The sequence below is a fragment of the Psammomys obesus genome, unplaced genomic scaffold (genome assembly GCF_907164565.1).
Source record: "Psammomys obesus unplaced genomic scaffold, mPsaObe1.curated_primary_1811, whole genome shotgun sequence".
NCBI lineage: Eukaryota > Metazoa > Chordata > Mammalia > Rodentia > Muridae > Psammomys > Psammomys obesus.
The window spans coordinates 15,264,122-15,277,399 of NW_026596051.1; the positions used below are offsets into that span (position 1 = coordinate 15,264,122).

Below are 13,278 nucleotides of genomic sequence, written 5' to 3' on the forward strand. Positions count from 1 at the left end.
TCTATCTATCTATCTATCTATCTATCTATCTATCTATCTATCTATCTCTTACCATGCCATGGATGGAACTCAGGGCAAATGCTTGGTGATTGAGCTACACCCACAACCCTCTTCTGCCACTTTTAAAAGAAACTCTTGTCAGGGCATTGACATAAGAGTGGTAGTCTCAGCACTCATGAGACTGAGGCAGAAGGATGGTGAATTTGAGGCCACTGTGTCTTAAAAAACAAAACAAAACAAGAAACAAAAAGTATTTTTCTTACTTATAGCAATATGCAGAATTGAAAAAACAGGCAAATACAAACGTACAAATACAAATACAAAATACAATCCTTTGAGAAGGATTTATTCTGTTTGTATTTCCTTCTAAAAATCTACATTTGTCTTGTATACATTTGCTTTTCTGTATTATTTTGAAAACTATGCTTATTTATTTGTTTTCTGTGTGGCGGGCTCACATATCATTGTATACACGTCAGAGAAAAACTTGTGGGAGTCAGCTTTCTCCTTCTACTGCGTGGGTTCTGGGGATGCAACTCGTCATCAGCCTTGGTAGCAGCTGAGCCATCATTCTGGCCCAGTACACTCGGTTTTATAAAAACAGATTATAGTGTCCAGATGGTTTGTGTGTGGGTCACATGTGTGCACAGGAACATGCTCATGTGTGTGCGCGAATGGAGGTCACCTCCCTGTTCTGGAATTACGAACTGTGTACCACCACATTCAGATTTTCATTTTACCATGAATTCTAAGACTGGTACTTAGTCCCTAATGCCTACAAGGTAAGCGTTCACTCACTGAGCCTTCCCTGCTCGCTGTCTGGCTTTCTAATCTACCTCCGTTTCCTCCCCTTCTTGGCAATATTTCTCTTGCCATTATTCAGTTGTGAATTGATTACTCTTGTAATCAGCTGGAGGAAGGGGGGTGGCTGCTTAGTTGGAAGCCAGCATGAGCTACATGATGCCCTGCCTCAAAGAACAAAACAAAACAAAAAAGCAGCATTCTCCCTACAGCACAAAAGTCACTGATGGATGCATCTTCTGCCCCCTTCAGACCCTTTGGGTCAGAGTCCCTTCTCTGAATCATGGCTACTGCTCCTCAGCTTCCTCAGCCAATAGAAGCACCAGCTTTGCAAATGCAGAAGGAAAGCTAGTCACATAGAGCCACATACAGAGAAGCAGCAGAACTGAAACTTAAGGGGGCAGGGAGGGGATGTGGAGGCCTTACTCCTCATTCATCCCTGAGGAATAGGACTTAGGAAGTGCCTTGGCTCTGAGCGGAAGAAGGAGCCTGAGGTGGCAAGGATGTGCCGAGCGAGCACTGAAGGGATGACGGACCGATGCTACCCTAAAGCTTAGGTGTGAGGCGTGGGGACAGGGCCACTGGAACAACTTACTTCCAAGCACCACAATTTTCCTCCGCGTGTCCTCACTCAGGAATGGCTTCATGAGGTTGTAGCCCACAGGGAACAATTTGGTGGCTGGAAAGACACGAGAAGAGTGACAGGGAGAAATCAAGCCCCAGGGCCACCTTTCCACAATGGACACGGAAGTCACGATGAGCCCAGCCAGTCCAGACCCAATCACCTAAGAAGTAGCCAGTCAGCCATCCATCCATCCATCCATCCGTCAGGCACCTACCTGTCCCACAGGTGAGCCAGTCACCAGCCTCCTCATCAGCCAACCAATAAGCAGTCTACCAATAGCCAACCAAAGGCCAACAAGCTAGACAGCCTACTAACAAATAATCTACCAGTTCGCCAACTCCCCAGACAGCCAAACTTAATAAGTCAGCCAAACAGAAAATCAATCAGTCCAGAGACCAACCAGCTAGACAGCTGATCAACTGCTCTCTCCAGCTACCAGCCCCAAAGAGCCAATAGCCAAATCATCTGCTGATCGTGCAAATTCAGCCGCAGAACCAACCACCCAGCCAGCCAACATGCCGGGCAACCATCCAAACATTCAGTCACCGAAATGCTAGCCAGACAGTCAACCAAGCTAAAAGCCAGTCAACCCGCCGGCCATCCCAGTCAACTCACCAACCTATCACCGGTTATTTAGCTACTTGGAAAACCAGCTAGGCAACCAGCTGGACAACTAGCCAAGCAATGAGTTAACCTACTATCAAATGAGCCATTCTACCTACCTACCTACCTACCTACCTACCTACCTACCTACCTACTACCTACCTACCTACCTAATGTTAGAATTTTGGAACAAAACCTGCTTCTGGGTTGCCTAGCAACTTATGATGTCATCATGTGTAGCCGCCAGGTGGCCACATCTGGAAGGTGTGGTTACCTTGCTCTTTAAAAGGACAACCCGACTCTTGGGCTCTCTTGCTCTCTTGGTCCTTTCTCTATCGGGGTACCCCCTCTCTCTTTCCCCTTCTCTTTTCTTTCTCTCTCTTTCTCCCCTCTCTCTTTCTTTCTCCCATCATGTCCTGCTCTCCCTCTCTCTCTCCATATCCATCTAATAAACCTCTTTTATATAAAGATCTGTCGTACGCCTAATCTTGTTTATTTAATTTGTCCCATAACCTTACACCTATAGCACCTGGAATAGTGCCAGGCCAGTAATGTGCACCCCAGGTGTAGATCAGAGCCCTTCAAGAACTAGATAACTTGCTCAGAAAAACATAATGAGCTGGACATGGTGGTACATACCTTGAGTTCCACCACTTGGAAGGAATAGGCAAGAGGATCTTTGTGAGTTTGAGGCCAGCCTGGTCTACAGCGTGAGTATCAGGAAAGCCAGAGCTACATGATAAGACCCCATCTCAACTAACAAACAACAAACAAAACCAAAACGACCTCCCCCAAAAGAATAGAAAGAAAAACAGAATGAGTAGGCATATAGGCAAATATGGCAAGGCATATGTGGGCTACGGAGTAATTTCAAGGCCAGCCTGGGCAGCTTAGGGCCACGGACAGCTCAAGGAAGGAGAGGTGATTGTGGGTGAGGGAGGAGGAGAGGCGTGTCTAGGGGAGCTGAGTTAGGAGCTGCCCATCTTGGAGTGAAGCCAGCTGTTACCATTTCCTGCTCTGTGCCAGACAACAAGTGGTTTGCATGGACTCAGCAAACAAGTGACCTCACAGCAGCTGAGGGAAGGCGCCAAGATGCTGAGGGCGAACGATAGCATGTGGAGGCCCCAGCAGGGGAAGTCATGTCTCGATTACCTTTCACAATGAGCATGAACTTCAGGGTCTCTGGGTAATTCTCCTCAAGGAGGCCAAAGAACTGTGGAACCAAGACATCCACTCAGATCCCGCACCTTCTCCCCTTCCCTCGCCCTTTGCCATCTCCTGCCTGGAGGTTTTAGAGGAAGGTTTTCCTTTTTGGCATCACCTCCATTGATCTCTGAAGGGAACCTTCCCATCTCTGACTGTTAGAACCAAATGCTCATGGTAACGACATAGTCACTAGGACAGCAGATGATAATCGTGGTGACTACAGTGTGTCAGATGGTCAGTATCTGGGCATGTGTGTAACAGACTCCCTCTTGGGTCTCACTGTCCCCATTCTGGAGGTGAGGAACTCAAGCACGGTGCAGGAAGGGGAAGATGGGATGAGTTGCTGAGGCGCAGAGCGAGGGAGTGACAGGACTGGGAGTGTTTGCAGGAACAGGCCCTGGGATCTGCTCTGTGGCCTTCCCAGGAGTCCTATTAAGGTTTCTTTTGGGGTTGGGGCTAGAAAGGAATCCTTTTATTAATTTATGCTTTAAGTGAGCTGTAAGGTCAAAGCAGGTCAAGCTGGTCACCCAAGTGTGTATGTGGTGTGTGTATGTGGTGTGTGTGTGTGTGTGTGTGTGTGTGTGTGCTCTACCCCCTGACCTCCTCACCTCTACCCCCTGACCTCCTCACCTCTACCCCCTGACCTCCTCACCTCCTGGTACACTTCCACCAGAGGTTTCCAGAAGTGCTTCAGTCCTAGGCCCTCACAGTCAAATATCATCACAATGGTTTCGATCTTTCTCCCCAGCTGTGAGGACGAACAAGAGGCAGTGTCAGGCTCAAGCATAGTCTTGGGAATTGGCAACCCAAGTACATGATCCCTCAGGATGCTTCCAACCCTCCACCCTGTCCTCAGAGTAGCAAGTGGAGAAGAATGAACACATCTCTCCAGTCATCCATCATCTACCCATCCATCCATCCACCCTTCATCCATCCACCCATCTTCTCACTAACAATAGCTGGACTTTATGCCTTTTTTTTTTTTTTTTAACTTTGTGATGGTGTGAGGCAACACACATTCACTCAGACCCTTAGACTGATTGTTGAATTTTGATCAACCTCCGGGGTGTAGCAATATTCAGGGTGCCGCTGCCTTCTGTTGTCCAACTGTAGGCTAATGAAAGGACCACGAGCATGTTTGAGGCAGGCCAGGCTCAGCTCTGATTCTGAGTGGCTCAGACGTTTAAAGTATGTCTCCATACTGATGGTATTTTTAACTTAGAATGGGTTTATTAGCATGTAACCCCATCATAAGTTGGGGAGCACCTTCACTGTCATCATTCTCTTCACTCTTTGCAGACTATCCTGCCAAGGGTGAGGAGACAGGCTCAGAAAGGTCAGGGGCCTTCCGAGGTCACACAGCGGATCAGCAGTGGGGCTGTTTGACTGGAGAGCCCTCTGACCATGGTAGTAGAGAGACCACAGATGCCTTCTTGGGACCATGGGCCCCAGCAGCCTCTCCTGCCTCTGGTCACTCGCCCCTCCCTGTCAGAACCTCACCCGCTCAGTCTGCAGGTCGCACTCATGCAGGATGCGCTCACAGTCCCTCATCTTAGTCTTCAGCAGGTCGTGCTTGGTGACTGAGAAAAGCAGCCCTTTGGGGTCCAGCGGTCCGATGATGTCATACCACACGGGGCAGCCATCGCGGTCATAGCCACACAGGCCTCCAGGCATGTACTTCTGGATCACCTGGCCATGGAAAGATACACAATACGACATCACACCAATTCCTGGGAGTCCCCAGATCTAACTGACCTCTTGGAACCAAGTCTATACCCTTCGGAGGAACAAGTGAGAACACTGAAGGGAAGCCTTGCTCACAACTGTGAATACAAAAACCCCAGTGCCAGCCCAGCCTGGCTTCGGGAGGCGGGGCTCACTGGTCCTGCCTGCAATGTCTTCTGTGTCGGCTGTAGTGATGGAGACTGCCAATTCTGCAAGGCTGCAGCTCTGGTTTAAACGGAGGCACAGCTGTTCCCGGCTCCTTGAGCAATGATGCTCTTCTCAGCGCTCCACCTCCTCTAGGGTAAGATGGTTCCGATTCTTGCTGTCTAATACAACTTACTGTCCACAACAGTTTTAATTATTTTGGTTTATAGAGACAGGGTTTCTCTGATTAGCCCAGGGTCTCTTGGAACTCCCTCTGTAGACCAGGCTGGCCTCAAACTCAGAGATCCACCTGCCTCTTCCTCCCCAAGGGCTGGGATTAAAGATGTCTGCTACCATGCTGGAACTCGTGACACAGGAACTTTTCATTACTCTTTGAGAAAAGAGCCTGTAGGGCTAAGGGCTTCTAAGGACATCTCTGTTGTCCTTCCCTCATGGTCTCCAGTGACCAGAGGCTGCTGGGGGATATGCCCATTGAGACTGGGGTGTTTGGGGGTGGACTCACCTCTGGGGGCTGCCAGTCAAGGATGTGATCAATGTCCATGGTCTTCCGGAACTCCATGTACTGGAAATAAAGGGGGTGGTTAGGCTCCGTGGGGCTCCAGCACCCTGACAAGGGCACAAAGCAAGGCTGTGTATCACTGCTTGTTCCCTCCCCCACCCCATTCAAGCACTGTCTCCAGATCCCCAGGGTGGCGCTTTACCTTTCGGAGCATGGCCTCCGATTTCTGTAGGTCAAAATTCCGAGCTGAGGAAAGACGGGGTAGGGGTGAATGTGGGCAGGGCTGGCTTGTGTCGCCTCTAACTAGAGAGCACAATGGGGGATTCTGGGGGCTTGGGGAGGACTCTGCTTCTTTCTCCCCTTTCCTAGACTTGAACACGTAAAACAAGATCCTGAGAGCCACAAATGGTTATGGCGCTGTGGCGAGCCGGGTCCTCTTGCTGTCCCCTCATCTTCAACACCCCCACCTCCTCTCTCACCTCGGAGCCAACGAAGAAGAAAATAATCATCAGGGTTCGGCAGGGCGGGAAGCACATCCTGGACACTTTCTCGGAACTGAAAAATTGCCGTTAACGTTTCTCACACGGAGCCTTGACCTCAGGACTTCATCACCCCTCCTTCCCTCTGTCACTCAGTCTGACCCAGCTTGGTAGAAGCATGGGATAATGGAGGGATAGGAGAGATGGGCATAGATAGGTAAGGAAGAATGGTAAGTGCGTGAACAATGGCCGAATGGAGGGATGAATGATTGGGTGGGGGGGGGAGGAAAAAATGAAGGCTCGATAGATCAGTGGATGGGTGGCGATATATAGGAGAGATGGGCAGGTGAGCAGGAAAACAGAGAGACAGGTGAGTGAGTGGAAGGAGAAGCCGATAAATGGGTGGGTGGGTGAGTAGACAGGACTGTGGGTGTTTTCCTAGTTCCTTTGGGCGTTCACTCATCTTCCTATCTTTTACAAAAACATAATTCTGAAAGAAAGGAAGGAAGGACAGGGCTCATGATCAAGGCTCCTCGTTCCCTTCATCTGTGGGCACACCAAACATTGTTCTGTCTCTTACAGATTTGGCTGTCTTTTCAGAGTCCCAGGGAAGAAGACTCCATCATAGGGCAGAGGGTGGCCTCCTCCAGCCCCCACCCAGGGGCAGGGAAGGAAGAGGTAGTGGGAGGCAGCTGTAAGGTGAAGCTCGGCACACGTCACCCACATGATTGCCAGAGTGGAGTTTTCCCTCTAACACCTGTTCTCGTCAGGACAGATGTCACTGGGCTGGGTAGGATGTGACCCCTTTGGAGGTGACGTCAAGGACATGCTGAATCAGCAGATGAACACAGGGTCCTGGGCAGCCCTTCTACCCCACCCCTCAGCCATTTCCCCCTGAGGTGCCACAGGAGGGGGCGGGAAGCTCTCACCTTGGCCAGGGTCTCTGCCTGCTTGGGGCTCAGGTCTCCAACTCGGCCACTCATAGTGTTGACGGAGACTGAGGAACAGTGGCCACTGGAGGCAGAGGCCCATCTGGCTGCCCAGACCCAACTCAAGCCTTTTGCCCTCACTCCTGGGTGTGGCTCAGGCGCCTCCTCCGGGCCAATTCTTTAGATGGCACATTACATAACTGGGATTAAGTAAGGTCCCATGCTTGGCTCTGGGACAGGTCTGGAGGAAATGGCAGGCCCAAAGGGTATGCCAAGAGGGCCTCTGCCAGATAACATAGCCATAAAGGAGGGAAATGGCCTTCCCTCTGAGCCTCTCCATGCTCTCCGGCTTCCAGTGACCGCTGCCCTGAAGAAACGAGGAGTCCCATGGAGGATGAGCCCAGGGGTACAGCTTCCCCTACACCTCAGTCTCCTCATCCTCCTAATGAAGAAACTCCCAAAAGCCTCCACTGCCCCTGGCAGGATGGGAGTCTGAGGCCTGGCCTTGCTGACCAGCCCCTGTGTGGTGCTGGGCTGAAGCTCACATCCTTCAATTGTACCAAACACTCGGAGTCAAGAGACACAGAGGCTGTGCAATGGGATACAGTTTGGGGCAGAGCCTGCCTAGTGTGTTTAAATCCCTGGGTTTAATCCATGGGGAGAGACAGTTTGGCTGGGATACAAGATACGACTCAAAGGTCCTCGGTGAAGGTTGGTCTTTTCCTCAGGGCCGGTGCTGCTTTTTCTGTCTTTCAAATTCCATTGCACAGAACTGGACTTGAACATCAGGAAGGGCCAGGCACCTTCCCCCTCATGTCCACCCAGAACCCCTTTTGTGGGGCCTCTGGTTACACACAGCTCCCATTAGCTCTGAGGGTTCAGGTGGGCAGGAGCATGGCCTTTTGGGGATTTTCATATATGGCCAGCAAGAGGCGTCCACTGGGATGTGATGAAGCCGGCGGGACATCCATGACAGGTCTGTGGGGAAGCCCAGAAGGTTCCTATATCCTTAGTGTTCTGTCCCATCCCCACGTTCCTCTGCCAGATGTGCCTGAGACCTAGGCTGGCTCTGGATATTTTTGTAAAACTTTTCAGACTGGTGTTCCCTCGGCCAGGCTCTGTCCTTTTACGTGGATGCGAAGACTGCCTGCCTGGGGCTGTGCACTGCTAGGGGATTGTTCTCTCCCGTTCCCAGAAGTCCTGGTGAGGGAAAAAAAAAACTGTTGTCAATTACTGTCTCTATGAAAACCCTCAGGAGGCTGAGGCAGCAGGGTTGTAAATCCAGGGAGAGTCTAGTCTACAGAGCAAGACCCTTTCTCAGAACAAGCAAGCAAGCAAAGCTGCCTCAAGAGAATCAGCAGAAACTATGCTGGGCTAGCCTTGGTTAACATAGTTAGGCTAGACCAAGCCACTTTGCCTATGTCCCACGCCCACTATCCCTAATCTAGAAGATCCCATGTGTCTAATTCTGGGGCAATCCTGGGCCTCCTTTCTGAGCTATCTCTGGGAGCTTTAAGTTCTTTCAGGAGGTGGATGTGGGACATCCCAGATGAAGCCTGCTGGTGTTTTGCCTGACTTGTGCCCCCGATACAGTTGGGACCACAGGAGAACGGGCCAGCTTTGGCTGTTTTCTGTCTGGGGCGCCTGGGCGCCACTCTGGAGCAGTTAGGTAACTGTCCACGCCCAACCTCACCCCACTTCACATTCCAACCACCCACTTCCCCCAGGCTGGCAGCCTGTGGAGATTGGGTTCCACAGTTCTCCCTCATTAGCTCCTAATCTGACCTGTTTCCCACAAGTCTCCACTCTCTCCCTAATCCCTCTAATGGGAGGTGCCGGGCACCCCAGAGGCTGGGTAGGACGGTCTGGAAGAGAGGTGAGGATCCTTCCAGGAGCTGTGTATAGTCATAGGAACCCTGAGCCCTTCTCCTGACTGGACCACAAATCTGCCAGGCAGTTTACTGTGCAGGAGCCATCGCTGTCTATAAGCCCGTCAACAGAGCCTCCCGTGACAGCCGGTGGCCATGATCTGTCTATGCCTGTCCCAGTTAACACAGTAACCACTACTCCTGGGTGAAATAACAGAATAGCTGGTCTGGGTTTTTGTTGTTGTTTTGAGACTGTTTCCCAGGGTAACCCAGGCTGGCCTCAAACTCAAGATCCTGATTTAACTCCCAAGTACTGGGCTTGAAGGTGTGCACTGCCATACCCAGCTTATGAAACCATAGCCCAGGTCGATACTGAGTGCTTGCTGATCACCAGTGTGTGCCAGCATGGCTGGCAGAACTGTAGTTTTAACTGAATTCTCTCCCCAGCCCTTCTTTCTTTCTCTCTGGTAATGCAGAGTGGGGCTTAGGCCAGGCTATGCAGGTATCTTACCATTGAACTACCCTACCTACCCCAGCCCTCTTTTAACTTTTTTATTTTGAGATAGGGTTTCACCAAATTGCCCACGATGGCCTTGCAGTCACTGGGTAGCCCAGGCAAACCTTGCACGTGTGCTCTCCCTGCTTAGCTTCGAAAGCAGCTGAGACCACAGGTCTGCACCACTAGGCCTGACATTTATTTGTACATTAATCCCCCACCCCAAGTGGCTGATATATCACATTTAGCAAAGTCACGTTGAATGCCAGGCGCATTCAGGGCTCATTATCTCTGTTAGAGTTGAGAACATCGCTGGGGTTGGGTACCATTATTTAGCATATTCTACAGATAAGCGAACTAAGGCATGGCAGAGAGCATTTAAGTAACTCAGCCGGGGACAAACCCATGCTATCGCCTACTTGACCTGGTAAAGAGTGGGACCCAGCACAGAGGTCACCCAGTGTGAAGTGGCATACGGTGGCTGCTCATCTCTTGGTGGCCAAGAGGTTGGGAGAGGGAGGGAGTGACAGGGAAAAGATAAGTGTTCAAAGGCACCTCTGATCAGGCCATGTCCAGGAGCAGCCCATCCGGTATTAACTCATGGGTTCATTAAGCCCTGAATCGTCCAATCAGCTCTTAATAGCACATCAGCTGGGGCCGAGGCTTTTCACACATCAGCCTCTAGATCTATCTTATTTAGATGTCATATCTAAGGACAGTGAGCTGTTCCTGGGGAACCGGCAAGGATTCTGCAGAGAGCCCCTGGGGTCCGGTTTGCTGATCACCTCGTCTGGGCTGAGCACTCCACAGCCTCACGAGTCCTCCTGGAGGCCCCTTTCCCAGACACAGCGATGGTATTCAGAGGTCCAGGAACTCTCAGAAGTTGTGCAGAGCTGGAGGCCAGCCCGTGGGATTCTGCTACACACAGTGGAGCTGGAACAAGCTCCCTCCCACCCCCAATCCCTCACCCCGTCTGCCATCCCACCCTAGGAGTTAACACTGGGCCTGGAACACAGAAAGAGCTTGGTAAACAGCTGGAAGTACCGTCTGAGGCTAGGCCCTGGGTCTGCCCTGACCTCCACACATACCCTGGGCAGGGCAGCGGAATGTGTAGAAGTTTAACTTTTTTTTTTTTTTAACTTTCAAACAAAGGGCCTAGGGAACCAGCCCCCCCCCCCCAGGTAAACACCCCCAGGCTGTGTTGAGCAAGTCATTTGCCAAGCATTCAGGGGGCCAAGGCAACAACCACAAAACACACAGGCAAACACAGGTGAGAGGGTTGACAGAACTGCCTCACCTCACCGAAGTACCCACCTGGGTTTCTAGGCGACGTGGAAGCGCTGCCCCCACCAACTCCGGTGCCCACACGTCCCTGCCCTCCTTCCCTCAGCAGATCATGCTAGAATCAGCCATGTGAGTCTGCAGGGAGTGCAGAGAGGCCTCAGGGCGGGCAAACTGCTAGGAAGGGGCAGGCAGGGGAGAGCTCAGGCCACAGGGAAAGGCGGCAAAGGGGAGGGAGAAAGGAAGCAGAGTGCATGGAGCCCATGGCTGCTCTGTCATACCCTCTGGTGGTTCACTTTACCTGGGGGCAGATTTATTTGTCTGTTTATAAATTTTTTTTTCCCCATGCTGGGGTCAAACCCAGGGCCTACTGCCTGCTCATGGAGCCCTCCACTACTGAGCTTCAAATCTTTTATCAAGGAAAATGGAAGAGAATGTGAATGCGATATGATCTGAGCACACACACACATGGAAATGTCTAATTCTTCATCTACAGCTCAGTGGTTTATAGAGCACTCACAAGACTGCATAAAAACATTGTTTTTGGGACAGGGTTTCTCTGCGTATCCTTGGCTGTCCTGGACTCACTTTGTAAACCAAGCTGACCTTGAACTCACAGAGATCCACCTGCCTCTTCCTCTCTGAGTGCTGGCATTACAGGCAAGCACCGCCAGCCATACCCTGCTTGTGTTCAAACTTAACTGCAACAAAGATTCAAAGGTTGCTTTGGCTAAAAACAAAACAAAACCCACAAAGTTTTTCACTGGGGGTTGGGGCGGGGCTAGGGCTGGAGGGGGTCCTTGATGGCCAGTGAGAACCAAAGTGAACAAACCGGTGGCATCTCTGCCTTTATTTTGCAGCTGTCTTCTTTGCTGTCTTAAGTGTTGGGGCAGATTCTGGCTCATCTCTCTCTGTAGCTATGTTTGTTTAAAGCGTCTCTCTAGGGGCTGGAGAGAAGGCTTTGAACAGACCTGAGTTTGGTTCCCGGCATCCATTCTGAGCAGCTCAGAAGAGCCCAGCCCCAGGGGGAATCTGACCCCTGTGGTCTCCAAGGCTGCCTACACATATCCCCACAGAGGTGTACACTCGTGTGCGCACATACTCGCACGACAAAATAATTCTTAGAGTGTCTGTCTAAAAACTGGAAATCCAAAACTGATTTTCCTTAAGTAAGGGCGGTTCCACCCTTCACCCAAGGGGCAGTCAGCCAGTGCTGGCAAATGAAGCTGCCCCTCCAAGGAAGAATAATCATACCAAGGGAAATGGACTGTCCTTTCAAGCAATGAGACTTTTTTTTTTTAAACCGGAAGAACGTTGAAGGCCTTAAACCGAAACAATGACCAAGCAGACCACAGTTTAACCAAGAGTGCCTAACTGTGCTGACTAATTTTTATTTCCAGACATGGTATCATGTAGCCCAGGCTGTCTAAAACTGGCCATGTAGCCAAAGGTGACCCTTAACTCCCGACCCTTCTTCCCGGATCTTGAAAGTGCAGGGATTATGGGTTTGGGCCATGCCCAGATAATACCTTAGTTTCCACCTCCAAGTTACTGCCTTGTGCACCCTCAAGCTCTCGACAGCTCTTAGAAGACAGGATGGCATTCACACTGGATAACAAAATCCTTTCCTGTCAAACCAGTACTGGTGTATGTGCGTGTTCGTGTGTGTGTGTGTGTGTGTGTGTGTGTGTGTGTGCATGTGTGTTGGGATGCCTTGTGTGACGGTGTGCTTCTGTATATTCAGTTGTTAATTCAGAGAGCCTCGGCCCATCAGCAGGCTCATATTTTGTAAATCTTTGTTCCTTCCGCACCTGCCTGTGGCAATCTGGAATTTTATTTGGTTGGCTTTAATAAAGAGCTGACCGCTGAAGGCTGGGCAGGGAGTGGAAGTCAGACTCTGGGAGAAGAAATCAGAGGCAGGAGATTTGACATCAGACATGTGCTTGAATGGATGGACACCAGATCGGAGCAGAGAGGTGCTCCCTGGCCACATGGTAGGATGTAGTGCCAGGATTAGCCAGGATGGAGTAGTTGGGAGACTACCCAGCAAGAGGCCTAAGCTGTAGAATATTAATAAGCCTCTGTCATTGTTTATGTCACTGTAGGCCCGATAGTTCGGTTATATTGGTGAGTGCACGCATGGAAGCCAGAGGCAGGTGTCTCCACCTTATTCTTTGGGACAGGGCCTCTCACCAGAACTCACTGCTTCAGCTAGTCAGCTCCCAGCATCCTGCTCTGTGCCCTGGGTGCTAGGATGACCGATGAGGGCCACCATGCTAGGCTTTTTGTATGGCTAGCAAGCCAAATTCACCTGTGCATAGCCAGCACTTTAGCCACTGAGCCATCTTCCTAGCTCCTTTTTGGGGCACATGTTCAAATATGGTCTGTTAGGACCCCTGGTCTAGGACTCCAGTAACAACATGTAATTTACATCGTCTCTCTCCGCCCAAATCCCTGGACTCATCAGCAGTCGGTCTCAGCCCCTTCTGCCCTGCTCCAGCCCTGACAACCAAACACCCTGGCTCTGTAGACTTCCCAGTCCCAGACATTTCAGAGGTATGGAGTCGGAAATGTATCTGGACCTCAAAATGTAACACGTCT

General features: G+C 50.8%; 1 protein-coding gene across 1 annotated transcript in view; it reads right to left on the reverse strand.

Moving 5' to 3' along the window:
• Nucleotides 1-7,086, reverse strand: part of LOC129689019 (SEC14-like protein 3) — a 9,636-nt gene extending 2,550 nt beyond the window's left edge. The window contains exons 1-8 of the mRNA XM_055624112.1: nt 7,033-7,086; nt 6,104-6,179; nt 5,827-5,870; nt 5,628-5,687; nt 4,736-4,924; nt 3,888-3,983; nt 3,182-3,242; nt 1,393-1,480 (exon numbers count right to left, since the gene is read on the reverse strand). Coding sequence (XP_055480087.1) covers nt 1,393-1,480; nt 3,182-3,242; nt 3,888-3,983; nt 4,736-4,924; nt 5,628-5,687; nt 5,827-5,870; nt 6,104-6,179; nt 7,033-7,086 — 668 coding nt within the window. The remainder of the gene's footprint in view (nt 1-1,392; nt 1,481-3,181; nt 3,243-3,887; nt 3,984-4,735; nt 4,925-5,627; nt 5,688-5,826; nt 5,871-6,103; nt 6,180-7,032) is intronic.
• Between the last annotated feature and the right edge of the window lie 6,192 nt (nt 7,087-13,278).